General features: G+C 43.2%; 1 protein-coding gene and 1 non-coding gene across 5 annotated transcripts; both read left to right on the plus strand.

The window, feature by feature from the left end:
* Positions 1 to 1,574: 1,574 nt before the first annotated feature.
* Positions 1,575 to 20,656, plus strand: LOC143527815 (cytoskeleton-associated protein 5-like). 4 transcript variants are annotated; one of them, XM_077023120.1, is made up of 44 exons: positions 1,575 to 1,733; positions 2,861 to 2,953; positions 3,056 to 3,249; positions 3,471 to 3,677; positions 3,812 to 3,983; positions 4,371 to 4,509; positions 4,676 to 4,776; positions 4,891 to 5,004; positions 5,088 to 5,192; positions 5,265 to 5,354; positions 5,469 to 5,633; positions 5,814 to 5,942; positions 6,037 to 6,180; positions 6,274 to 6,378; positions 7,277 to 7,387; positions 7,713 to 7,805; positions 8,070 to 8,255; positions 8,408 to 8,502; positions 8,615 to 8,672; positions 8,823 to 8,948; positions 9,184 to 9,317; positions 10,190 to 10,364; positions 10,448 to 10,561; positions 10,661 to 10,789; positions 11,014 to 11,208; positions 11,295 to 11,424; positions 11,909 to 11,991; positions 12,906 to 13,025; positions 13,306 to 13,416; positions 13,526 to 13,675; positions 13,879 to 14,082; positions 14,424 to 14,559; positions 14,844 to 15,037; positions 15,152 to 15,300; positions 15,941 to 16,108; positions 16,262 to 16,352; positions 16,437 to 16,619; positions 18,208 to 18,389; positions 18,685 to 18,760; positions 18,833 to 19,021; positions 19,129 to 19,230; positions 19,499 to 19,547; positions 19,677 to 19,801; positions 20,246 to 20,656. In XM_077023120.1, exons 2-44 carry the CDS (start codon positions 2,897 to 2,899, stop codon positions 20,468 to 20,470), a joined length of 5,805 nt encoding a protein of 1,934 aa, XP_076879235.1. In that variant the 5' UTR covers positions 1,575 to 1,733; positions 2,861 to 2,896; the 3' UTR covers positions 20,471 to 20,656. The 4 variants fall into 4 exon arrangements, with proteins under 4 accessions (XP_076879235.1, XP_076879237.1, XP_076879238.1 ...); XM_077023122.1 differs by having other exon boundaries at positions 6,277 to 6,378; XM_077023121.1 differs by lacking the exon at positions 1,575 to 1,733 and adding an exon at positions 2,497 to 2,723.
* LOC143528959 (small nucleolar RNA SNORD67) lies at positions 15,771 to 15,866 on the plus strand. Its single transcript, XR_013134566.1, has one exon. It is a non-coding gene; the product is annotated as a small nucleolar RNA SNORD67 (small nucleolar RNA).
* Positions 20,657 to 27,457: the final 6,801 nt, after the last annotated feature.

Here is a 27,457-nt window from a genome sequence, read left to right on the forward strand (position 1 = left end):
CAACAGTCACATCAACTCCAGATAGGGCAGAGAATTCTTCCACTTGCTCGATTAACCTTTCACACTAATCGGGTGTAAATTCATCTACCCTTTGAATTAATGTAATGAAGACTTCTGTGGCCATGTTAAAAAACTTGCCTGTACTGCTTAGCATGATATAGTCCCGTCCTGATTGGGAGTCTGATGGGGAAAGCTGTCGAAATTAATTGGCCGATTAAAGTGGAAGGCTGTGAAATCTGATTGGATTACTGTAGTGGAAGACCATGAAAATGAAAATGCGTTCTGCTCAGAGCGCTGTTGGATTCATAATGTTATTGCAAACATGAGAGGTGCTATTTCCCCCTTTAACATTTGAATTTTGACATTTTTTTAGCGTGGTGGTGAGGTTGAAAATGACATTTCAATGACGTATTATCACGAAATGCAAATTCATATTTTCATTTAAATAAAAGCAAAATTAAAGCATCATGTATGTGTAAATGAAATATGAACGTATGTGGAAATGAAATATGATTTCTGATGGACTGATGGAGCGGGGTCAGCGGATGCTGAAGCACATAGTGCGAAGAGGATGCCAACTTTCTGCAGAGTCAATCATTACAGACATCCAAACTTCATGTGGCCTTCAGATTAGCTCAAGAACATTGCGCAGAAAGCATCATGGAATGGGTTTCCATGGACAAGCAGCTGCATCCAAGCCATGCAATTGGAGGGAGGATTATGGTGTGGGGTTGTTTTTCAGGAGCTGGGCTTGGCCCCTTAGTTCCAGTGAAAGGAACTCTGAATGCTTCAGCATACCAAGACATTTTGAACAATTCCATGCTCCCAACTTTGTGGGAACAGTTTGGAGCTGACCCCTTCCTCTTCCAACATGACCATGGAGGTCATGGAGTCCATAGAGTAACGCAAAGACATGGATGGTAGAGTTTGGTGTGGATGAACTTGACTGGCCTGCCCATTACCCGATAGAACACCTTTGGGATTAATTTGAGTGGAAACTGAGAGCTAGGCCTTCTCATCCAACATCAGTATGTAACCTCACAAATACGCTTATGAAGAATGGTCAAAATTCCCTATAAACACACTCTTAAACCTTGTGGACAGCCTTCCCAGAAGAGTTGAAGCTGTTCTAGATGCAAAGGGTGGACCAATGCCATATTGAACCCTATGGATTAGGAATGAGATGTCACTTTTTATTACAAATTTCTCATTGATTAATCAATTGTAACATTTTCCAGTGAACAAAATAATTATACTCATCTATGAAAGTTCTATGATCTGTATGATCTTGTTTCCATTGTTGCACAATGTTGCCATACGGCAATGTACCAAAACGTACCCCTTTAAAAAATTCTAAAAAACTTTAAATATGTAAATCTAAGTTCATTTTAAGTGATAAAAACACTAAAGGTTTTTACATGTTGGTGTAATAATGTGTGCAGTAGAGGGATATATGCTTTGGGAAAGTGGGTGGGGAAACTTTGGATGTTAAAAGCGTCTCTTTTGAACTGACCTATCAGCTCACAGCTGACGCTCATATCTGTCCAATCAGGGGCGCAGTTACTAACGAGCACACAGTTTAAACACAGTGTTATGCGTTAGCAGGCTGGATTGCAATAACGCGGCTGCATCGATAAAATTGTTATTATTATTATTTTGCGGCGGTTGGCTTGAAATATAGCTGTTCTAGTAGAAACTGCATGTTTTAGGTTGTGTTTTTCTTTACATTTCAGGTAAGTTATCGCCTCGGCAAAGTGTTTTTGGATTTTATAAATTAAACGTAACAGTTAGCTAGCTCGGCCATCTGATTAAACATATTTACTAGCGTTGTGTAATTAACTTATTAACTAGGTAGGACGAGATCGTTTGGTTTAAATGACAGTCAAGGTTTCCTCCAAGTAGTTCGGCGCTCACTAACCGAAAAGCAGCGAGCTAGTTAGTCTTTCTCCCGATTTAAAGGACGTCTTGGTGGCCAACTGTAACGTTCCCAGGGCTGTCTGTCCAGCTGCTGGGCACTTAACGGGTTATCTAGACTAGGAGTTATTCAACACCTGTGGATTTAGGTTAACCATTTAAAGAGCCAACAGCTTGTGGTCTTAAGTTGAGGTTACTGTTTTAACCAGCTAGCTTGGTGTGTGTTCCCCCTGACGTGGTTACAGTCTAGTGCAAGTTTATAGCATCAAAGAATGGACAGTTTGCTAAATTACCTGGTCCCTTTATTTATTCTAAAGGATTAAAGAAAAGACAGAACGGAGGCGTCAGCGACCCGTTTGTCATGTCTTTGAAAGTGTGATGGGTTTAGTGTTGCCAGGTGAGAAATGTAGGATAATCGTAGCGGACATAAAACTCTTATTTTGAAGGAAGTTATGGTACACACGTCATAAGTTCAGCCAATCATGGCCGTTGTGAGGTGCTCAAACTAGCATTTAGAAAGGCCCGATTGGCTGGAAGTTCCAGAAAGTTTCCGGAAGTTGATAACGTACAACGGACACCTTCAGGGTTTACAAAAACACTCCCGACACAGTTGCGACAGGCTGATTACAACCACACATTCACGGAATGGTCACATTGTCGTATATTTGGCCTTTTTGGGATTATTGATCATACAGCGGGCAAAATTATGGTTAAAATACGATAATTATCGTACACCTGGCAACCCTGGTGCCTACTCCTAACTGCGCCCGTTAGCCAACCACACTGAATAAATACATCAAGATGGGAAGGTTGTTAAATATCTTGTTTATAAACGCACTTCATTACTCTATTTAAAATTAACGGTGTTCAGTTATCGCTGAAAAATGAAATTTTTATAGATATGATTCATTTTAAATAGTAATCTCTTGTTATTTCCCAACATTAGAGAAACATCTGAACCGTGCCGTTACAAACGTACATCATGGGGGATGATAGCGAATGGATGAAACTGCCCACAGACCAAAAATGTGAACATAAGGTCCGTAAACTCGCCGCTCTTCGTGGTGGTTTTGGTATGCTGAGATTTTTGGTTCCTCTAACTAGAGGAGGATAATGGGTCAGCACTTTTGTTCTTTTACAGGTTTGGAAAGCCAGATTAAGCGGGTATACAGAGGCCTTGCAGCAGTTTCAAAGAATCACGGATGACAAGAGCTCCGAGTGGGGGAAATACCAAGGCCTGATCAAAAAATTTGTGACTGACTCCAATGCTGTAGCACAACTCAAAGGCCTGGAGGCCGCACTAGTATATGTTGAAAATGCACATGTGGCATCTCGGTAACTTGCTTTTTCCCTACACCTTATTCTTATCCTCTGTAATGTTAGGCTGTTTTAAATTAAAGACTGCCTAACCGACTCTTGCCGGTTAAGGTGCCTAACCATTATCTCGTAACATTTGAATTGAGTCATGCTGTTTCTCACTTCTTATGAGTCATCTGGATGGACGAAGGGATTTGGCCCACGTCTCATTATGCTTTCTCTGGTGTGCCCTTTGTCAGGACCGTGGGTGAGGTGGTGTCAGGAGTAGTGTGTAAAGTCTTTAACCAGCCAAAGGCCCGAGCTAAAGAACTGGGCACTGATATCTGCCTCATGTACACTGAGATAGAGAAGGGTGAAGTGGTGCAGGAAGAGATCCTCAAAGGTCTGGACAACAAGAATCCCAAAATTGCCCTTGCCTGCGTTGAAGTTCTGCGGCGGGCAGTGAGGTGAGCATGACACCCAGACCCTTTACAGCTGCAGATGGACTAGAGCTGGTAGATGTGGGCTGGTTTCTAATAGGCTTAGTGTGTATAAAAATCTGAAAAATCCACTTTTGTACACTGTCCCTTTCTGTTCTCAGTGAATTTGGATCAAAGATCATCACACTGAAGCCTATTGTGAAGGTGTTGCCGAAACTTTTCGAGTCACGAGAGAAAGCCGTGCGAGATGAGGCCAAACTGCTTGCTGTAGAAATCTACAAGTGGATCAGAGATGCCTTGCGCCCCGCCCTTCAGAACATCAACTCTGTTCTGGTAGAGCCATGTTCTGCATTAGTGTTCTTTGTACTGCAGCTGCATTGCCTCTAGCAAAAGGTCGAGTCCATTCATAACTGACTCGATGGCTGATTAAACGAAATGCTAAAAAGGCACACTGATTACCTTCAGCTACTTTTGCTCTGTCCCATTACAACTGCCTTTGTCTCTTGGTGGGAAAATGGTGGGGCTCCATGGGGCTTGAGACTTGGACCATACCATTGTACCATATAAATTTTCACTGGTTAATTATAACAAATCCCCCCCCCAAACCCCCCCCCCCCCCCCATCTGTCATCTCAGTTCTGTTTAGATAGGCAGTCCTAGCACATACCGTGGCTGAAAGTATCCATTTCTTGAGTCTTCTCATGTGGTGTTTGTGTACCAGTTGAAGGAGCTGGAGGAGGAGTGGGCCAAGCTGCCAGCCTCGGCGCCTCGACCGAGCCGCTTCCTAAGATCTCAGCAGGACCTTCGGGCCAAGTACGAGCAGCAGCAGCAGGTTGACGGAGATGCCGGCGGCGGAGATGGTGACCTGCTTTTATATATAAATCTGATTACTCATGCAGTTATGTCGTCTTTCCCCTCATGTCTCCTGGTCTCTCTCGTCATCCTGCCCGAGAGAGCACCCTTGATGTTGTGGGTGCAGTATGCAACAGATCTTGTTTATCTATTTAATTTTTCTTTTCCCCTCAGGTGCTGATTTGGAGGAAGAGGCTCCTGCTGTTGATGCTTATGAGCTTCTAGAAGCTGTGGAGATCCTTTCAAAGATTCCTAAAGACTTCTATGAGAAAATTGTAAGGAAATTGTCTTTTGCTCTGTTACTCATCTCTAATTGATCATTTGCCAAGAGACTTTAGCTGCTCTAAATGCACTTAAATCAATGGTCATTGTGTAATCTGTCTGTGTAGGAGGCAAAGAAGTGGCAGGAAAGGAAAGAGGCCTTGGAAGCTCTTGAGGCTTTGACTAAAAACCCCAAATTAGTAAATGGAGAGTACGGGGACATAGTCAAAGCACTTAACAAGGCAAGACCTTTGTTTCTTTGTACATGTGTAGAATATATCTGTACTTGGTTATTTTTTTAATCAATCTCTTGTGTGTTTTGCAGGTTATTGGGAAAGACACAAATGTCATGCTGGTCACTATTGCTGCCAAATGTGTGACTGGACTTGCTACTGGCCTGAGGAAGAAGTTTGGCATTTATGCTGGTCATGTAGGTTCTGTGACATTGTCAGTATTAAGTTCATGTTATTTTGCATGCATTTCATTAAATGGTTTCTTTCAGTTGGTGCCAACCATTTTGGACAAATTCAAAGAGAAGAAAGCTCAGGTTGTACAGGCCCTGCAGGAGGCCATAGATGCAGTGTTTCTCTCTGTAAGTGTCTAAATTGTGTTAATTGATATTAAGTGTTCATGGTAAATACCTTAAAAATGCTGAACATCTTAAGATACAGGACTTAAATGCATAGCTTAACTGTTAATATTTCAGACTACATTGCAAAACATAAGTGAAGATGTCTTGGCAGTCATGGACAACAAGAACCCATCAGTTAAGCAGCAGGCCTCCATGTTCTTGTCCAGAGGTTTCCGCCATTGCACCCCTACAACTCTCCCTAAAAGTCTCCTTAAGTCCTTCTGCGTGGCACTGCTAAAGGTACACCTTCAGTTACGTTGGGTGTGAGCAATTGAGTCTCACTCTTCTGAATTCATTTGGTGGCAGGACAGGATTGTGGGACTGAATATTTGAGTCTGGACAATTGAAGAAGAATGATCTACATCTGACACTACAACCAATTAATGTACATGTCCTTCCCTTGTCCTCTCGTGCCCACAGCAAGTGAATGACTCCGCTCCTGAAGTTCGTGATGCAGCCTTTGAAGCTTTGGGCACAGCTATGAAGGTGGTGGGCGAGAGAGCTGTCAATCCCTTCTTGGCTGACGTTGATAAACTGAAAGTTGACAAAGTAAGAGCACATCCCTTTGCAGTCTGTCACTAATTCTGGTTGGACTAGGCAGTTCTTCCTCTTGTAGGAAGATTTAAAATCCTTTTTGTGATAGATTAAGGAGTGCTCGGAGAAGGTTGAGCTGGCTGGAGGGAAGAAGACTGCAGGGCAGGTAAAGGAGAAACCTGTCCCTAAAGCTGAACCAACCGCCGAGGCCTCTGCCAGGCCTTCTGCACCCCCCAAGAAGACCCTTGTTAAGGTGAATTGTAAATTGCTTTTGGTTGCTTGCTGGGATGTTTGGGGAACTTGAACTAGTGGTACAGTTCTTACTGTGTGTGTTTGTGATTTTTAGCAGTCGGCCCCCAAAAAGGGAAAAGCCACTGCACCCAAAGGAGGTGCTGCCCCCGCCAAGGCAAAGAAAGCAGAGAACAAGGAAAGTGTGGAGTCTGAGCTCTCGGTGAGTGAGGCATCAATGCTGATGCCTTATTTTAGTTGGCTTGCCAGTACTAATTTGCTGGTGTTCTTGTTTATCGTTCTCCTTCAAAACTGCTACTTCATGTTCAGCTTATGCTTGAACCACTAATTTTTGTCAAAATGAGAGCAGTTAGAAAAATTGCCACATGAAGGGGCGGATGGAGGCAAGAGGGAAGGAAAGAGTTCCGGAAAGAAAGGAACTCTTTCAGGTTCTAGGACAAAGTTCTCTTAAAACCACCAAACCTGCGAGATGAGCAATGATTGAAATCGATCAATCAGTTTTCACACCCATCACTTACACCCCACCCCTTAATGTGTGTGTGTGTGTGTGTGTGTGTGTGTGTGTGTGTGTGTGTGTATGTACATTTTGAACTGCTAAACGTGCTATACTGATTTGACCATCTAGCCCTAATCACAAGTTAATGGCTGCATTTCGTACTGATGGTGCTAGACCATCCACCTCTTCTGTTCATCCATCCTCCTTCCCGTTGGAGCCCAGTGATTTTAATCTCGCTTAATTTTTAAGCTGCAGCCATAAAACCTGGTAAATGCTGAGCTCAACTGCTGAGCCCAAGCACCAAACTGCATTTCATACTGACTACACTCTGCTTCCTACCCCTTGTGATCTGCTGTTTTCTGTTTTACTCTAATGCAGTTTCATCAGATTCGATATACATGTTAAATTTGTGATGCACTACATCTGCACTTCATAATGTCTAATGCTGCTTCAGTTAATAGTCAGTTTTAATATTGCAATGGGCTTTGACAAAGCAAACTGTTTGCAGACCTTTATAGTGTTTAAAAAAAAAAAATTTGGACATCCATTGTCGATTGCTGAAGAATCGGTCTGCTTTATTTATGGACTGATTGTGTCCTGTTAGCTTGAAGTGTGTGAGGAGCAGGCAGCCATGGTGCTCCCAGCCTCCTGCATGCAGATGCTGGACAGCGCCAACTGGAAAGAGAGGCTGGCTGCGATGGAGGAGTTCCAGAAGGTAACTCTCCAGAAAGGGAGAATACTAATGACCTGCACTTGGCTCCAGTTCATAGTGCTGGGTATGTGTGGTTGGGAGATTATCTTTGGTTAGCAAGCTAGCCTTCATTGGTTGGATTCCAACCCCAGAGTAGCTTTGAACATGGTTCTACCTTAAGCTGTTTCACTACTGAATTGAAATGATGCCTCATCATGTGTCCCTTGGGATTTAGGTTTGATAAAAAAAAAAATAAAAAAAAAGTTTCCCTTAGGTTCTAATAGGTGTAGGTCACTGATTACTCAGTTGAATGGTTTGTAGTGGTTAATTCTGGCTTGTGTGTGCACAGGCTGTCGAGCAGATGGACATCGGAGAGATTCCCTGCCAGGCTCTCGTCCGTCTGCTGGCTAAGAAACCTGGCTGGAAGGAGACCAATTTCCAGGTACGCCACCATCCTTCTTTTGATAATGCATTTGGAGAAACTTGCTCATCCGTCAGATTCTGTTTTTAGTGTCAAGAGAAGCTGACTGTGCTTAATGTAGCAGATACTCCCCAAACGGACATATGAATTTATGTAATAAGCGGTTTCTACTTTTTGCCAGGAACCGTTGGGTGGAACGGTGGAGGTCTGAAAGATGACCTGCTCCCATTTAAGCTCTGTCGTGATTTTGTGGGTGGGCTTTTTCCCCCTGCTGTGCTTTTTAAGGTGATGCAGTTGAAGCTGCAGGTGGTAGCTGCAGTGGCCCAGAGGGGCTCCTTCTCAAAAACATCCGCCCTTGCTGTACTGGATGCAGTAGTGGAGAAGACTGGTGATGTGAAGTGTGGTGTGAAGGCTAAGGAAGCCCTGAGTGCTATTGCAGAAGCTTGCACACTCCCATGGACTGCAGAACAGGTTAATGTACATTCATCTCTCTTTTAAGAATTAAATGTGGACTTCAGCCAAAATGTAAGTCAATACAATTGGTTTAATTAGTGAAGTTATAGTGGTTGATTAGTAGTTCAATGTCTTTATTAACTAACATTGGTGGGTTTTATGGTTTACAGGTTGTATCTAAAGCCTTTAGCCAGAAGAACCCCAAAAACCAGGCTGAAGCCCTCAACTGGCTTTCCAATGCCATAAAGGAGTTTGGCTTTGCAGGGTAAAGCTTATAGTCCAGCAAATGTGAATCTGGAATGTACCAAGCCTACTTTTTCTGACCTAGACCTAATTTTGAGCTGGAATGAAATGTGAAATGCATTATTGTCTTGCAGAGTTAACGTGAAGGCTTTTATTAATAATGTGAAGACGTCCCTGGCTGCCACCAACCCTGTGAGTCGCACACCCCTGGTTTATCCACATATAGTCATTGATGCTCTTTATCTCATTGGTTGAATAACCTGCTAGGATGTAGGTCTGTGATGAGAGATGGAACAGTCTTTGACTGTGAGGTGTCTGAAATTGTTGTTTCACCCCCTATAGGCTGTGAGAACTTCTGCCGTCTCCCTGCTTGGTGTGATGTACATGTACATGGGTGCTCCTCTCCGCATGTTCTTTGAGGACGAGAAGGCTTCCCTGCTCTCCCAGATAGACAGCGAGTTTGAGAAGGTCTGCTCTAGTTCATTTAGTTATTTGATGTCATTTAGCCTTTGGCTCAATTTGTGCTATCCACCATCTGGGCAAAATGGGGACAATAATACCAGCCATTGCTATGACCTTGGGAGGTTAAACATGCTAAATTGTTAGCTGATTCTTGAGTGATGTCAGCTCACACAGCAGTGTTTCATTTGGACTTTTGTGCTTCATGAAATGGGTTTTTTTTTGTTGCTTCACTGGATGCCAGGTGAAGGGCCAGACTCCTCCTGCCCCCATCAGAGGCTCCTCTAAGACGAGCGCAGAGGAGGAGGCAGATGACCAGGAGGAAGAGGCAGAAGCAGGTGCAGATGTGGTGGACCTCCTGCCTCGAACAAACATCAGGTGCCCAGCCTCTCTCCTTGATGTTCAGTCCTTTTGTGTTGTTCCAGCCTCTGGGATTTTCTTGGCTCAAAAATCGGGCAGAATTGGTACCATACTGAATGTGTGCACACATGCACATGTACCCTGCTTTCAACTGTCTCCGTCAAAAGTTTAAACTGTCCTGTTTAACATAAAATCTAATGCAGCAAAGCTGTTTTAAATCAAATAAGCCGTTTTGTTTTACGGCCCACAGAGGCCCTCTTCTAGTGTAGATGAATGTAGCCTAAACAATTTACATCTCGTTACTAATGTGCACTATTGCTTTTCATGGGTTTAACTGAAATTTTTTTATTATTTATTTATTTTTATTATTATAACTTTATTTTGTGTATGAAGTTCAGACCAGGTATTCTGTTTAATTCAGGTGTCCCTCATGGACATACACATTCAACAGTGCTCAGTCACACATTAAATGTTATTGCTGGAACTGAAGGGAAGAAGGTTTTATGGCCTCATCTGTCAAGCATGTTGGTTTAAAATATTTATAGAACAAATGACTTCATTGAAAACATTTTCATAATTTCTCTGCATCGTGTGATGAACTGAGTATAAGCAAAGGTAGCCTTTCACAGACGCTGATTTTAAGTTTGGCTAATTAGTAGCTCAACCTCAGTTAGGCATCTTCAAAGCCGTTTGAGCCCTCAAGCATATATAGTGCTTGTTAGAAAATGGTATTTTGTTGAGCATTGGAGGTGGCCACCTTGTAATTCTTTAAGCAGTAAAAACCCTGGTCTCATTAACTGCCTTGGATTTCAAACATGTACTTGGATATTATACAAAACGTCTCATTCTGGGACATTTTCCAATTTTAATGTCACACTGAATTTTAACAGTGACCGAATCACCTCAGAGATGGTGTCCAAAATTGGCGATAAGAATTGGAAGCAGAGGAAGGAAGGCCTGGATGAGGTGGCTGCTGTCCTTTCTGAAGCGAAGTTCATCCAGCCCAACATCGCAGAGCTGCCCCTGGCCCTCAGGGGGCGACTCGCTGACTCCAATAAAATACTGGTAGGACCAGAGTTCAACTGACCTCATAAGCCTTTTCCATTTCTTGACTCACAAAGTAAAGGCCAAGTTTGTCTGTCCCACAGGTCCAGCAGACTCTGTCTATCCTGCAACAGATGGCAATAGCAATGGGACCAGGTCTGCGCCAGCATGTCCGAGGCCTGGGCTTTCCAATCCTCACTGTACTGACTGACAGCAAGGTGCATTTTCAGTTCTACTGAGCGCTCAGTGAATCTGGTTGTCTTATCTGTTTCAGTCTCTTACTAAATTGTGACTGATTGTACATATGTCCTCACCAGAACACTGTACGGGCAGCAGGTCTGGCTACACTGAATGCATGGGTAGAGCAAACGGGCATGAAGGAATGGCTTGAAGGGGAGGAGTTATCTGAAGAACTAAAGAAGGAGAACCCATTTCTGAGACAAGAGGTAACACCGGCACTTTCACACCCAGCATCACTTGATTAAAACCACATGAGAAACCAAAATATATTCATCAGAGCTCTTAAACGAATGTAGTGTGTACATGCATTCAGAGCTGATATCTGATGTGGCAATTCTAATTGGCGAGGTCTCATTGAAAAGACATGCGTAACCCCAGCCAATGTCCTCCTTCCTTTCCCTGGGGGGTCCTCTACCTCGGCCCGGTGCAGCTGCTGGCCTGGCTGGCATCGAAGCTGCCCTCCCTGCGCTCTGCTCCCTCTGATCTCGCCCTGTGTGTTCCTCACCTGTACTCCTGCCTGGAGGACCGCAATGCTGACGTGCGCAAAAAGGCCCAGGATGCCCTGCCAGCATTCATGATGCACCTGGGCTTTGACAAGATGAACAAGGCTACTGCCAAGCTCAAGGTGCGACTCAAGGCACAGGTGCGACAGAGGACGTTTTTCTCGTTCCTGTTTATGCAAGAAAAAATAATGTCCACCTCTCTTTGCAGCCAGCGTCTAAAGACCAAGTGGTGGGTTTGCTTGAAAAAGCCCGAACTTCCATGCCTGCCAAGCCTTCAGCTCCAGCTAAAACTGCCCCTGCTGCCCAAAACGGTGTGAAAGCTGCCCCGTCTCCCCCAGGTTCGCTTAGTTTGGTTTCCATTGTTTCTGCCTCTCACAGTCCTGCATGTTGAAGTGTTACATCAAAGCAGTATTGTTACGCCTGAATAACTTCAGTTACTTGTAGGACCACTTGCTTACAAAACACGGTATCTTTTACATGCACTCATCTAATCATTGATTTCTGCAGTTGTCTGACTATTGAAGTACTCGTATAAACGGTATACTGATTTATTACATCGGAAATCTTGAGCTCTGATGAGAAATTACTGAGCTGAATTCTACCTCAGCTGTTTGGTGCATGTAATCCGCATATGCGCAGTCTAAGAAATCCATGTGTGACTGTACCTGGATGGACAAATCTGTAACAAACTAAGCCTTAGCAGCTAAAAATCAAAAGCCTCCCACCTACCTGTGGGCTAGAGCCATTTATAGAACCTTGTGTGCAGCGACACTTGATTCCTTTTTGTGGCCACATCTTGCATTAAATCTTGCTTTTGTTTAGCTTCAGACAAAGATGCCCCAGATATGGAACATTTGCCTGCAGAAGCCAAGAAAGTCAAGTCTGCAGCTGCACCCAAAGCCAAGGTGAGCTCTCTCAATGCCTACCTGCTCTTTGAGGGATTACCCCAATCATGTGCTTGGTGGTATTGGAGGTGGGTATCACCACTAATTTCCCAGTTCGATTTCATTGCGATTCACAAGGTCCTGATTCGATTCAATTTGATCCGATTCTTGTAGGAAAATTTCAGTTACAATAAAAAGTGTAGTTTGAATGTGAAATGTTGTAATGATACAAGGAACACTCAAACTTTATTAAAATGTATTAAGATATTAGCGTTTATACTGTGATATTACTGTTTTTATATAAATTAATGCACACACTTCCACATAGCTCCTTTACCAGAAAAGGCATTGAAGGCGGGTTTTGAACAGCCCTTTAAAGTGCAAATTAAGTTTTTTTTTTTTTTTTTTTTTTTTTTTTTTTTTTTTTTTTTTTTGTAACAAACATTTATGAACCTAGTTTTTAGATCTTAATGTTTACAAATGATCAGAACTAAGATTTATTCATGACTGCTTTCTGACATCTTGGAGATTGTAAAATTTTTCTTCAAGAAAATGAGCTGATCAACATGTTGAGGAGTGAGACAACTCCTTTGTGCAGTAACAATATTGCCAGCTGTTGAGAACTTCACAGTTTTATACTTGACACGTCGCAACCGGCATGAGGGTCCACGCACCGAAAACGACGTAATCGCGGTGGCTCCGCCAGTGCCCTGTCGCTTCGCGAGGTTGTGCACCTCGAATTTTTAAACTTCGTGCGCGCCGCGCTTCAGCGCAATGAACAAAGTCATGTTTGCAGGGTTCATACACCTAAACTGCTAACCTCCTGCAGCACTTTCCCATGAACTGCTTGGTTAAGTAAAAGAAGCTTCAGCGAAAGGATGTCATGGTGGTTTTTAAATCTGAATTGGATCTGACTGGGGATATTTTTTGTGTAGCGGACTTCTCAAGAGCTGGACTCCCGTGCAAACTCTAGTCTGAATAGCAGTCTGGAGAAGGAAAATGCTAGGTTGAGTGCTAAATCAAGAAGCCACACCAAGGCAAAGATCGGCAAGCAGGTACCACAGGCTTCGGCAGGTATATGAGGAGCATGGGGTAATACAGCCTGTAGCACTGGATGGATATGTGGGTTGTATATGTCTCTGTACCACTGGAACTGGCCTTCACTTTACATCACCCTGGTTGGATCCTTCCTTTCAGTTTCCTCTCTGTCTCCAGGCTCCAACTGTTTGTAGTAACGAGGAATTCCACTGCTACTATTTGTCATTTTTCTTCCACAGTTTGTAGCCTCCAATTTCAACCTTGCATTGGTTGACTCCTCCCTCTTCTCTCCCACAGGCTGTTGGGAAGAAACCATCTGTGAAGGCTGAGGAGGATCGATCTGGCCCCATCTTTATCGTCATGCCCAATGGCAAAGAGCAGCGTATCAAAGAGGAGAAGAGTCTAAAGGTACGACTCTTGCACTCTCATGGTCCATCTCTAGCCATGACTGCTTCTACACCTCATTCAGATCTTCTGTGTCCACTGAAGCACGTGACAGTGATGACCGTGTTGGCAGGTGCTGAAGTGGAATTTCATAACGCCGCGGGAGGAGTTTGTTGAGCAGCTGAAGATTCAGATGGTGCCTTGTGTGGCTAAATGGCTGATGGAGGATCTCTTCCACACTGACTTCCAGAAGCACATTAAAGCTATCGGTACCATGATTGAGGTCAGCTTGGCTCTGGATGCTCTCTGGCCTTTAGACCCTTAAGGGGCCGTTGACATGTTCTCAGACAAAATGTGCAGAGTTGCAGGGATTCTAACAGGATTTTACAAAAATGGCTTGTGTACACTTTCATTTGGAGATGCAGTGTGGTTTCATTATGACTCCTAACCCGTACTGCGTTTATCCAACGCTCCATGTCTATCTAGCACCTGGAGGCGGAGACTGAAGCCACAGTGTGCTGTCTGGACCTCATCCTGAAGTGGTTCACTCTGCGCTTCTTTGAAACCAACACCAGTGTGCTGATGAAGGCCCTGGAGTACCTCAAAGTCCTCTTCCAAACTCTCATTAACCAGGACTACCACCTCACTGAGCATGAAGCCTCATCTTTTATCCCTTACCTTATCCTGAAGGTACGTCGCCACCAGTGTAGCCTGCACTTGTACACTCGTAATGCGTGCACAGAGCCAGAGGTGGAGATTCTGTAGGAACAGGTTCAGGAAGCTTGCATCTTAGTATGTGTATACATTGGTTTGCGTTCTATTCCTGGGACAGGTGTGTTGCTGTGGCTTGGTCTAGAACTGTTTGTGCTCTTCCAAAAACAATAGCAATGGAGAAAGTGAAATGGAGGTGTCTGTGGTCGGCAAGATGGCCGTTACCATCAGACGTGGTTGATGTAGATGTTTGATGTCCTACAACACTGATTTTACTCGGACAACTGATGCCGTATATGCACATTTGCGCTGGTCTGTAGATGGGCGAACCGAAGGATGTGGTACGTAAAGACGTGCGCAGCCTCTGCCGACTGCTCAGACAGGTCTACCCCGCGAGTAGAATCTTCCCCTTCCTGATGGATGGCACCAAGTCTAAGAACTCCAAACAGAGGGCTGGTGAGCACATTCCAACTCTCCCAGCATTCCCTGTTAAATGATGTTAGTTTACATGTAAAACATATAGGTTTGCTGTAATCGGTGACAAGCTCTTGTAAAACAAGTACTTGTTTCATGCTGAGGTAAACGGACAAAAAGATGGTGTTTTCAAAAATAAAATAAGGTATGCATATTAGTGTCTGCAGTAAACTCAATGTCAAGATACTAAGCCTGGAATACGGGGTCTGCTCTCATTCATTCTCCCTTTTTATCGTCATTTTCTCCTTCCCTGTTCTCTGCTGCAGAGTGTCTAGAGGAGCTGGGCTCTCTTGTGGGCATGTGTGGAATGTTGGTCTTCCAGCAAACTGCTGCGAAGTCCTTGCGAGAGATTGCGGTTCATATCGGAGACCGAGACACTGCCGTTCGCAACGCTGCTCTGAACACCGTAGTCACCGCCTACAACGTCTGTGGAGAGCAGGTTTACAAGCTCATCGGCCAGGTGTGTTGCTTTGTCTGGCTTCCTGTTCCTCCCCATACACCACTTTGCCTGGCTGCCATGGAACCCACCTTGCGGCAGACTTTAACGTGGCAGTCTGTGGTGTTCTCCCTAAAGCTGTCGGAGAAGGACATGAGCATGCTGGAGGAGAGGCTTAAGCGTTCGGTGAAGAAGCCTGCAGCACTGCCTGCCAGCAAGCCTCCGGAGGACAAGCCGCCTGCGTCTGTCAATGCCACCCTGCTGCGCAAACCTGCCACATGTCTCAGGTAGCCCTGCCCCCCACCACACCTCCTGTCTCAGGTTGCATCGCAGTAGTGACTCGTTTCAATGTGAGGCATGTCTCCATTAATTTATTACAAAATAAAGCTTGTTTAAGAACAAGCTAAATTGGCTTTATATCCTTATGCTGCTGTCAAGTCTTTTTATCTGTTGGTTTCTAATCTGCACATGAAACTAACAGCCTATTTGCATTAATAAACTGGGTAACTGTCCTACAAGGGGGTGGCTAGCTCACCTGTCTGCTAATTAATTTTATCTATGCACACAGCAGGATGGGTTGTATGCTTGTGTCTTTATACAGAGTCTTCAGGGGAAAGTTTAATGGTAGAAATGATGGGCTGAGCTCTCTTTTTGGTGGTTTGCAAGTACTGTAACATTTGAAGACAGCAGCTTGAACCCAAGACCCAGTCGAAGGCTCAGTCATTCATATTGCACTCGCTGCTTGTTGAGGTTTGTCTGGGATGATGATGCAGTCCTGTTTGGTGGAGGTCCTGCAGTGCTGGGACCTCCACTCAGAATCCTGACGACGTGCACAGGGGCCATCTGACCAGCCTAGCCCACAGAGGAATGTGCCGTTTTGGGTTTGCACTTCTACCTGACAAATCCTCTTTGTGTTCTGTCTCCCAGTGAAATCCGCAGTCAGAATGCTGCCATGCAGCAGCAAAACTCCGAGGTTCCACCTGTGTTCAAACTGGACCCGAAATTCATAGTGGACTTTTCTCCGATCCCCATGCCGGACCTGGTGAAGGTGGACTCGGATCTGTCACCGCTCGACTTGCTACACTACAATTTTCGGTAACTGAAATCTTTATTTTTATGCAAGGCTATCTGTGCATACTCTGTGTAAACGGTGGACCCTATGGCAGCTCTGGAAGCAGAACGCTCTACTCTGCCTTATGGTTGCATTTTTTTATTTATTATTATTTTTTTTCCCTCCCCCGTCTCCAGCCACCATGTAGACTCTGTCTGCAGCATCGATCTGGTCATCTCTGATGTTGCCAGCCCTGATGCCAAAACTAGCATGCAGGGCCTGAAGAGGGTAGGGTCACCACTCTCTTTTGGACTTCGTGAACATATCCTTAAAGCTGCCGTCCCTCTCAACATTATTGCTCTCTGCGCCCAGATAGCAGAGATCTTGCGGCATGATGGCGAGCGGCAGGTGATGTCGGGCCGTGTGGATGAGCTGATGGCGGCCATGCTCCAGCAGCTCCGCCTCCTGGCTAGCAGACGAATGGTGGCTGACGGGCAGAGTGGACAAAGAGACGTCGACGAACTCTACAGCGCCGTCATCAGCTCCCTGAACCTGGTGAGCAGCCACATTGCTCATTTATTTGCTTGCTAACTAGGGCAACATTTCTTTTGGGTCAGTCCTCATTGCTGGGGGGTTGCAGAATGAGCTCTGCTCCAGTTCTATGGCTGTGATCAAGCCATGGGTTGGCTAAACTTAAGTGTAGCATTTTCTCTAATGCAAGTACAGAGGAATTAAAACTATTTGGGTTAATAGACTGGGGACTCTTAAATTATGCAGGCACTGTCATGCATGAGATGTGTAGCCATGCACAGAGTTTATCTGGAAGAATGAGCCCTGTGTGTCTGGGATGATGCAGTCCTGTTTGGTAGAGGAGCTCCAGCAATGGTGGGAACTAGGGCTGAACGATTAATTGCATTTGCGATAATCTCGCGATATTTTAAAACGCGATTCTCCAATCGCACAGGCTGCGATTTAAACTGGTCACGTGACTTGGGAGCGAGCCGAGGACGAATGGAGCAAACCCGAGCAGGAGGCAGGGAGGTGGAGAAGTGAAGTTAACACAGCGCACTTTAACTTGTTGCACAATGGCTTCAGGCTCGACAGAAGCTGACACAACTGAAAGTCTAATACCAAAGAGGGGCAGCATATCAGTTGTGTGAAATTACTTTGGCTTTTAAAAAGATGCTGCTCAACGTCAGGTACCCTGCAAAACGTGCCTTGCTACTGTTGCTACGACGCGAGGTAACACTACAAACCTCCTTCAGCATAAAAAAAACACCTCAAAGCCTCGTATGATATTTGTAAGGCTAAAATGCCAACGACCAGTGCTGCATCTTCAAATACGCAAAAGTGTTTCTCTGCGCTTATACAGCTTTAGTATGCGGTGAGCAGCGAAATACCATAAAATCACGCATATAGGCACAATAAGATTTAAAGCACGGATGAATCGCAAAAGCGTGCATAGTTTGGCGCCAACCACAGGCGATCGATCGATCACGATATAATAATAATAATACTTAAATTTAGTCAATTTTACCCTCCCATAACAACAAATTACATTCGCCACCCACTCCAAGCGATCTTGAAAAGTTGGCAACCCTGTATCTGAGCTGTATAAAAAATGCTGAAGCAGTTTCCTGAAAACAGTGGAAAAAAAATCGCGATTTTAAATCGCAATCGCAATTTATAGATAAAAAATTGCAATTAGATTATTTTCCAAAATCGTTCAGCCCTAGTGGGAACCTCCACTTAGTCCTGATGTGCACAGGGGCCATGTGACCAGCCTGGCCCACACAGGACTATAGATGAGCAGTGCAATTCAAAAGAAATAGTGGGAAACATTTATGGGAGTCATAAGCAGTCTGGCGTTCCTTCAGGGGATTGGAATATACTGAACTTGCAACCCGACTTTTGGACGATTGCCAAGGTGTGTGTGTGTGTGTGTGTGTGTGTGTGTGTGTGTGTGTGTGTGTGTGTGTGTGTGTGTGTGTGTGTGTGTGTGTGTGTGTGTGTGTGTGTGTGTGTGTGTGTGTGTGTGTGTGTGTGTGTGTGTGTGTGTGTGTGTGTGTGTGTGTGTGTGTGTGTGTGTGTGTGTGTGTGTGTGTGTGTGTGTGTGTGTGTGTGTGTGTGTGTGTGTGTGTAGTTGATCTTGGCAGGTAAACTGGTGGAGGAGGCTTCTCCTGATGTGTTGAAGGACCTGGTGCAGGTTCTGCTTTCTCTTATCCTGGACCCCCAGCAGAGCAGCGTAGAGTCTCCACTCATCCGCTCCGTTCACGTTCTGCTCTCGACCCTATTAAAGACTGCAGACCCCACCAGCACACTCAGGTAGTGCGCTGGTTAACAATGCAATAACCAGAATATGATTTTCTCAGATATCCTGAGCTATACTGTGGGGGATATACATTTATTTTTATATTGTGAAGAAATATGGACAAACTTAATTTTAATAGGAAAATTGTAAATGATGCCCTGGGATCAAGTAAAAATCTAGAATGGTATATATTTTACATGTGACACTTCATTGTCAATTAGCATAGCACAAATGAGGGATGGTAATTATATTGTATAATCAGTTTGGTCATTATGAAGTGACACTTGTTTCTGACTCTTTACATTTCAGTGCCTTACTGCTGCTGTTGCAGGAGTCCTGTAAATCAACTACGTGCTCTTCTGAATTCAGAGAGATGGTGATGAAGGTAAGGGCTGGGGGGTTTGTGTGAGGGATGGGTGGGAGTAGGTATACATGTTGTAACACTTGCTTCTTTTAGTGTCACTGGCGGATGATAAAGTTCCTTCCAGAGAAGGTAGAGGCACTCTACCTGGACAGAGTTCTTCTAGACATTCACAACTTCATGAAGGTCTTCCCAAAAGAGGCAATCAGGCAAAATTCCAATGAACTTGTTTACCGCACAGTGAAAACCCTGCTTCATACACTCTGCAGGATAGTTGGGCCCAAGGTCAGTCAATTACTCTTACCTTAATGCACCTTTTAGTGCTTTTGGGGGGGGGGGGGGGGGTGTTAAGTGGTAATACTAGTAACCTGTGTGCTCTTAAATATTGTCAGATTATGGATCATCTGAGTCTGATTGAAAACCGCAATGAGTCTGAAGTTGAAGCCCAATTGAAGCGTGCCATGAAAAACACTGTTCCAGCACAAAGCCAAACGGTACGTCTTCACTAATGGGAAGAAGTCATGCAGCAAGTGTTTCCACTTTTTCTGCTTGGATAACATATCTGTTCAATCCCAGTAAATGTGAAGTGAGAAATGTATTTGCTTTAATGGTTTGGTAATTGAATGACCTTCTGAAATTCTGGACAAATGCTTTCTATTGTGAAGTCTTTTTAGCATATAAATGAGTGCTTCACAGCATGAAGTATTCAGTCCCTCAGCCCCTCTTTTTTGACTAATTCTTTTTCTCTACAAACTCCTCCAGTCTCGGAACACAGAGAATGTTGGTAAAGCAAAGACCCTTCAGTCTGAAAGTAAGCTCCCTTTCCTCTTTCAATTCATTTTCTGCTATGTGAAAACCAAAAGCTAGCAGGCATATGTGGACTATGGTTTCTACAGGCAAGTGTTCCTGATTGTCTTTACTGTTGATTTGAAATCTCCAGGTACTTTCGAGAGTTCCACCAAAGCTCCTGCAGGTGTGTCCGGCAATGAGACAGTGACCCCTGCTCAACTCCAGGAGAGGCTGAGGGTTCTGAGGGAGATCCATGGCTTGAGTAACAGTGCTAAGGTACGGAGCCTCTGTATGTACAATGGCAAAAACATTTTCAATTGTTGCACGTTGTAAGAAGCCCACCAGTATAACTAGTGTTGAAATGGGCTCAAGTAAGACTTCAGACTGATTTAACCTTTGTTTATAGCTTAAGGCTCAAGTCATACTAATCGGCTAGTTACATCTGAGCAATGGTTACTTTTGTTTGTTTAACTCATATGGAGCATGCTTCAGACATGTTTTGGTATCCAGTTTGCTAGTCTTGTGTGCCATGAGATCTACCAGGTATTGTAACCTTATGGCTGCTAATCAGTCCCAACAGCCAGTGTAAATTTGCAAGTTTAATTGACCGATCTGCACTGGTTAATGTGATTCTGGTAACATGCAGGTTTAGCTAAACATCAAGTGCTAGCACCAACTGTGAAGATTTGATGAATCTCCCCCTCACTCTCTCACTCTCAGCCGGTAAACAAGGTCCAGTGTGGCCCCCCAGTCGTGAGCTCCAAGCCTGCACTACCCTCCTCAATGGACATGCTTCACTCTAAGCTGTCTCACCTTTGTGAGACTCGAGAGCAGCAGGATGGTCAGAATGTCCAGCAGCAGAGCACGGCGCCCCCTGCTGGCCCTCTCCCAGACCTCAGCGACTTCATAGCCAGGCTGGAGAGGATTAAGGCTAACCTGCACTAATGCCTGAAGCTTTCTGCACCTTTTCTGCTTTGTCTGCTTCCATTTTTAAATGTCTTCCAGCACATAAACTGTGGCTACCTCTTCCAGTTTTTATACATTTGTGTGTCTTGTCTTATTTCTACATGTCTTGTCTTATTTCTACATGTCTTGTCTGAATAATGAATAAAAATTTGACATTTGGTTTTATATTGTGTGCATTCATTGGTTGGTGTGGCTCAATTATGCATCCATTAGGATGGTGTTCAGTATGCTGTTTATGGATGTGCTGTACTAGTGTTCAGTGATGCTGTGCAGCTGAAACCTATTTTCTGAGTTTTCTTTTCAGGCACTGAAACGTCATTTAACATGAATGCTTATTCCAGTCTTTTGGGTGTAGAGATGTTAAGTTGCCCTTTGGCTGGCTGGCTATGTGGATTGGAGACTGAGAAACCCAGAATCCTCACATCTGCCAATCACCATCAGAATCTTAACACTTGTAAGATTAGCTGTGATTTTGGTGAAACCAAAGTGCCCAGAACACAGTACTGACCAGATAGGCTTTACTGTGTAGCTGGTGAGGGCTATGATTGGTGTATTTAGTATTGTTGCTATGCAGAGTCAGCCTTAGTAAACTACAGCAGTTTTCTCTCTTGGAGTCTCCAGTAAAGCCAGCAATTATTCACCTGGAGAATCCCCTGGCACAAAGACGTTGGTAGGCTCTGTGTGAACACTTTCTCCTTGGAAATATCAAAGTTCCTTAAGAACAGCAACTAATTCCATGGTGTTTTCTCCTGCCTCACTTCGCTGCTGTAACTAGAGTACTACAGACTAGCCAAAAAAAAAAAAAAAACCCCACAGGATTCTGTAGATCTCTGAACAACTGGAAAAGCTTCTAGAGATTTGAAGAATTTGGAAGGCTTTTGAATTTTCTGAGAATATCCTCTCCAGCCTCTTCTCTGTATTCTGCTTTGTCTGCATTTCTTTTGCTCTTTTTGATCACTTGCTTTTCTCTCCTGAGGTTTTTCCCCCTTCCTAATTCCTCCTCCCCACTTGTGTAGACTGCTCTTTAAGAGTCCAACAACCAAATGTTTATTAAACAATGTTCAACTGCTTTCGACTACACATGCTCTGTTGGAGAGTGATTGGACATTTTAAATTAATGTTCCAACCTACTCTTCCTCAGAAGTGTATTTGTGGATGGACTACTGTAAACTACTGTCAGAGAAACGTGAAACGTGCCATATATCAATTGTGATTTTTTTTTTTTTCACCGCAATCGAAATTTGTCTTCCGCATTTACCCAACAATTAGAACACACACTAGTGATTACTAGGGGGCTGTGGTGCACACATGCACCTCCGGGCACCTCAGTAATGGCCTCAGGCCTGGCAATCAAACCCACGACCCTCCGGTCACAAGACCAGTTCCCTACCACAGGACCATGACTACCCCCATGACTGTCATTCAGGTTACATTCACAGGAAACTCCTTTTTGCCAGTGTATAAGCATAATATATTTGACCGTGTAGTACACTGCCAGCTATGTGTAGTGAGTGGGTTTATTTATTTATTTATTTGCTAGCAGTCTTGTAATATTCTTTGCTTGCATGTTTTGTCCAGCAGGGAGCGCCTCTGCACCAAAGAATAGTGGGACTGTTGCAGGTGTTATCTGAGAATATTTCTCTCAGAATCTTTTAGATGCATGAACACTGGCTTTTCTTTTTAAACCCTGCCACTAAGTTAGCTGTTAATACGTGCTGCACATAAAGCAGTGACTTGAGAGATTCCTCCCTCCCACTTCTCTCCTCTTGTATCTGTCTTCCTGTCCTTTTCTGTTTGCTCGAAAGTCATCGAAAATGTATGACCTACAATGACTCAATACGTCTACCAGACGTGAAGTAAACAAAATCACTTAAATAAATAAACGAATGTGTCTTGTAGGTTTTGAAAGGCTCATCTGGGGGCCATTTGTCACGTTTGTGTGTGCTTCAGTTAGTTTATGAACTGTCTGCGCACAAAAAGCCTAGCAAACACATACAGGCTTCAGGGTGAAGAAATGATATGGCAGCAAAGCTGTTTTGTAGAAAAACAGGCAAGTAGTTTTACTGGCCTGCAATCCACTGTAGTACCACAGGTGGAAGAGATTGAATTATTCGAAGGACACATTTCATACTGTATACTACAGTACTTTGTACTGTCTACTGCATACTACTCTTCATAGTAGCATTAGGTCTGGATAATTACTCTTCTACAGTAAATTATTTTATTATTACTATCCAGTCATTCATTCCAGTTTTCCATTACATGTTTTCATTTGAGGATCATCATGGTAGCAATAATTTCATCTATATTATATTGTTTTCAACTTTTATGCAACATTTACATGAATATGTTCTATTCATTTATATATGGAGTCTCTGATCACTGGCAGCTAGTTATGGATCATCCTGTTATTGTTATAAGGAGCGTTGAAAATATCTGTGGTCCATTATGGGGTGCGGTATGCTCTGCTTGCATATTGGACATTTTATCTGCAGTTGTATGACAACATTATGACTTTGGCATACTAGAGAAATTTGCATTTGTTGTGTATTGCATACTGCATGCTACTTTTTGGCTGCTATAAGTACAATCAGGAAGCCATATTTGAGTACCTCATACTTCTTAGTATTGACAAAAAAAGCTTTGCTTCTCAAAGACCTCCCAGCGTCCTCAGAATGTTATTTTGTTGCAACAGCAGTTATAAAACGTTCATAAGACATTCTTATATCTTCCAGGGGACTTTGCAGGGATGTTTGTGGCAAGTCTTAATTATCATGCATTAATCTAATAGATGTGAATAAGTTCTGCAATCTATTTATAACCATGAAAAGCAAAAAAAAAAAAACAAAAATTGTGAAATATTGTGATGTTTCTAATATGTCTAATATGCATGTGGTCACAGTTTAGGAGTTATTGATATCGAAACGAAAATCAGTGTGTCTTAGTCTTGAGTTTGTTTGAGCTAATGAAGTTACACTTCCTAAAGACACATCACTATGCAGAGAATAACTCATTTCATTTGGTGTCATATCTATTGAAAGGCTCCTATGCCTTTTTAGAAATTTCCTTTCTGGCTCTACACCCCTGGGATGAATAAAAATGCATACTGAAGAACAGAACATTAAAATATCAGATCACCGTGTGTTACAAAATGTCATTAGTGTTTGAAACCGGTAGATTTGGATTGTACATTTGTACTGTCGGCTGTTTCTCATGTTTGAAGCATGTTCTTGGGTACAATGGGACCTCATTTACCATGCCTCCTCAATCCTACTCCATGTGCTTGTACAGATATGTGATTTTTGGGTTGGTATTTTAAAACTGGGTAAGTTCTTTAAAACTTTAGTCATACAAAGTTTGAGATGCTGAACTATAGACAGATAGATGGTCTTTGTAAGAAAATTATTTATTGAGAGGGTTTAACATCTAAAATAAAGAGAAAAAGTATCATGAGAATCCTGATGCAGTTCTCATTTTGCTCCCGAAATAATCCCATTGGCTGTGATACACACAATGATAACAACACAATAATGAGTTAGCTAGACAGGCAAAGGCTTTGCAGCAGTGTTACCTTTGCTTGTTGTAAAATATAGAGAGGAGGTTTAGATGTGTGATTTATAATAGACAGAGATGTATGTGTTCTTGTAAACAGTACAATATCCACTGGGGTGGCAGTTAGCATTGCAGCTTGAACTGGCTGTGTTAACACATATTTGTGTGGAATATGATTGTTATTGTTTCAGCATCCTGCTTCTAGTGCCGAACCTCAGCAGGACAGTCCATTCACAGCTGCCTGACTGTGGCTCTGATACAATCATTGAATCATTCCTGCCTGAAGGCTGGGAGGAGAGCGTTTTTCTGCATTTAAATATTCCAAATCCTAGTATAATCAAGTAGGATCTGAATTTAGATTTAGTCAGGATCTGTTGTGTAATGTACCATGACTCCTATGTCAGCTGAGCGCAAGGAGGCTTTGTCTAAGAAATGGACTAGTTGTGTTACACCTTGATATGATCTACATTGCAAATGTAAAGGTAAATCTCATACTTTAGATTTGGATTTTGAAAAGAAAAAAAAACATCCACTGAGTCAAGTCAAATTTATTTATATAGCACTTTTTACAACACATATTGTCACAAAGCAGCTTTACAATCTTATGGGTCCAGATCCCTAATGAGCAAGCCAGAGGTGACAGTGGCAAGGAAAAACTTCCTATGATGTCAGGGATTAGGAAGAAACCTTGGGAGGACCAAAACTCAAAAGGGAACCCATTCTCCATTGGGCGGCCCACTAGCAGAAGTCCGTATTTATAGTACAAATGTAGTTCTATAGTTATAGTTGTAATTCCAGGCCAAGTAGTCATAGTCCCTTCAATGCTGATGGTGAGCCTCTGGTAGGAGTTGGCATCAGTGCGTCCTCTTGCGGTATTGGTACATCCAACCCCGGCATCAGCACATCCACTGGCAAGCCAGACCATCTCCTAGGTGCTTGTATGGAATCATCTTAGGTAGAAGCATGCGGAAAATATATAAAATACATGTTGAGTATGTGAACATCAATTTAAACAGCCATTGATTTAAACATACACAGCTCACGTGCCAGTGACTAGCATGTGGCTCCGGCAGGCTAATCTATAGCAGCATAACTAAAGGGAGAAAAAAAATTGTGAAAGGAATTGTCTTCTATGGATCTGCATATGAAAACATATTAATTGTACAGCTATCAGAGCATCAGAAATTAGGCATTTGAGAGTCATTTCAGAGCATGAAAGCTTCACAAGTTCAAGCACCTTCCACAAATCAACCCCCATGCTCTCTCACCTCACTCAAGGCCCTTTTACCTTTACAAATGTTGCAAATGCTGGAAGAAAAATGTTGTGCACTCAGCACTGCAGAATAACAGCAGGCACTCACACACGTGTGCCAGGTCTCCACATCTGAGACGCAGCTCCAGAACTCCAGTCTCCCAACTGTGTTCCTCTAATGTCAGTGTGAAGGCGTCCACAAAGGCGGAACTACTCCAGAAAACCTCCCTCATCTCCACATTCCACAATATACATGTAAATGCATCTGAGAAGAGAACGAAGTGAATTTAAATGTTAATGCCTCATGCTGTAGCTCCTCGCTGATGGAGGTGTTGAACTAAGCTGGTGGTAGGTGGCTGTGACTGGCACACAATAGAAGCTTTTGCACAGGCGAATGGAAAGAGGCCACATGCACATATAGAGGTATAGACATGCACCTAATTGGAAATGTGTTATTTATGCATGTAGTCAAGTAAATGGTGGCAAACCCGTGGGCTGTAGTGTTGGCAGATTTTGTCTTTTCTAGGATGGGTAATTCGATATCGGAATGATTATATTGTGCTACAAGATGTGTGATGGTTGGAGGGAGAAGCACTGGGCTTTTACTAGGTTCACTATAATTTTCAACATTTTTAGTTTTGTGTTTGCTATAGGAATCAAAGGACCAATACTATTGTACTATTTTACAAGTCACATAGACTGTAGGAAATCTGATTCCTGGTGTAATTTGTTACATTTTAGACTGGCTTACTTGAACTCCAGAGTTTCAAACTGGCAGTTTGTAATTATGGTCTGATATCTTCACTGCACAATACCTTAAATTTCCATAGATACTTAAGAAGAATTTTGTACTAGACCAAAAATGCAAGTTCTAGTGAGACTACAGGTGTGATCTGTAGCAAGCACAGCAAACCTCCTTGTAGACTTTTCCTTCTGGATGTAATTTTTCCTAAAACCCACATGGACCAAAAGACTGCAATAATAAGTGGCAATGTTCATATCTCTAGGGTTTGCCGTCTGTAACACGCTCAGTGTCTGAGAGTGTGTGAGAGTGTCTGAGGGTGTATGAGAGTGTGTGAGAGTGTCTGAGAGTGTGTTTCTGCTAAAGGGAAAGGGAAGCCAGTTTGCACTTCATGCATCTTGAATTTTCACCACATGCATTTACACTAGTATGTTCCCAGTTAGTCAGATTGAAGTCTGGTATAAATAAATGCAAATTCACCCATACTACCGGGCTAAAAATGCCTGTATTGTTTCTTTTTCCTGTCATGCTATATACGGACTTCAAGATGATCTATTTGAAAATCTCCATTTTATACTCAATTTGTCCTTTTTCAAGTTAGAAGACATCAGTGACATTCCTTTTTCTTCTTGAAAATCCAACCCAGAGTAGTGACTTAACAGCACTGAACAATATTAACATGGTCTTCTTTAACTGTCTCAAGAAATTTGCTGTTAAGCAGCACTAAATTTCACTGGGTCCTTTTTTGGCCCTAAACTATGTGTTATTATGAACTGATCGAGCTCAATAGTAGAGTTCAGAGGATGTTACTCTGCCAGCGGGGGTTTCATTTGTTTCCTTTTATCAATCTTGGATTGCACCATTTTAAAATGAAGCCATTGTGAACATTGCTGGGAATGTCAGTGTGATTCAGTCAGCAAAGGAAGCAGAAGGTATATTGTGCATTTGTCAAACTCCTTCTGCCTTTCTCCCTTTCTGTCCACCCTTTCCCCTGGGTTGATCCATAATCTTGGAGGGGGAGGGGGAGGGGGAGGGGTTGTTGGCTGTCATTATCTGTGAAGGGTGTTGCCTCTTAGATTTTTCTTTTTTTCCCCTCTGATACAGACTACAGTGCTGTTGTGTATTATGCAGCTATTATTGCTTGAAGTCCCAGTTTTTTGCACCTCTTTCTTCTTCTTTGAGCCTTTTCCCCTCCTCTTCATCTGTTGCCTTTCAAACTGAAATGAACTGGATCCAAACATATGGATTTTTAATCTGTCTCTTCATCACAGGTTATTAAATAAGTTTCCAATACAATAAGCCACCTGTCAGGTGACAGTCTTTTATTGTACTGGGATTATAGGGATGAAGGCTTGCATGGCTTTCTCTAGCCTATAATGCTATCTATGTAGCTTCTAACCGCTAGTGACTTTTAGCTCAG

The sequence above is a fragment of the Brachyhypopomus gauderio genome, chromosome 12 (genome assembly GCF_052324685.1).
Source record: "Brachyhypopomus gauderio isolate BG-103 chromosome 12, BGAUD_0.2, whole genome shotgun sequence".
NCBI classification, from domain to species: domain Eukaryota; kingdom Metazoa; phylum Chordata; class Actinopteri; order Gymnotiformes; family Hypopomidae; genus Brachyhypopomus; species Brachyhypopomus gauderio.

Excerpts from the sequence above, each read along its gene's own strand:
- LOC143527815 (XM_077023120.1), top strand. The coding sequence starts at position 2,897 with ATGGGGGATGATAGCGAATGGATGAAACTGCCCACAGACCAAAAATGT. Across the intron at positions 7,388-7,712 it reads CGATGGAGGAGTTCCAGAAG|GCTGTCGAGCAGATGGACAT; the intron begins GTAACTCTCCAG and ends GTGTGTGCACAG. Across the intron at positions 18,390-18,684 it reads GACCCCACCAGCACACTCAG|TGCCTTACTGCTGCTGTTGC; the intron begins GTAGTGCGCTGG and ends TTTACATTTCAG.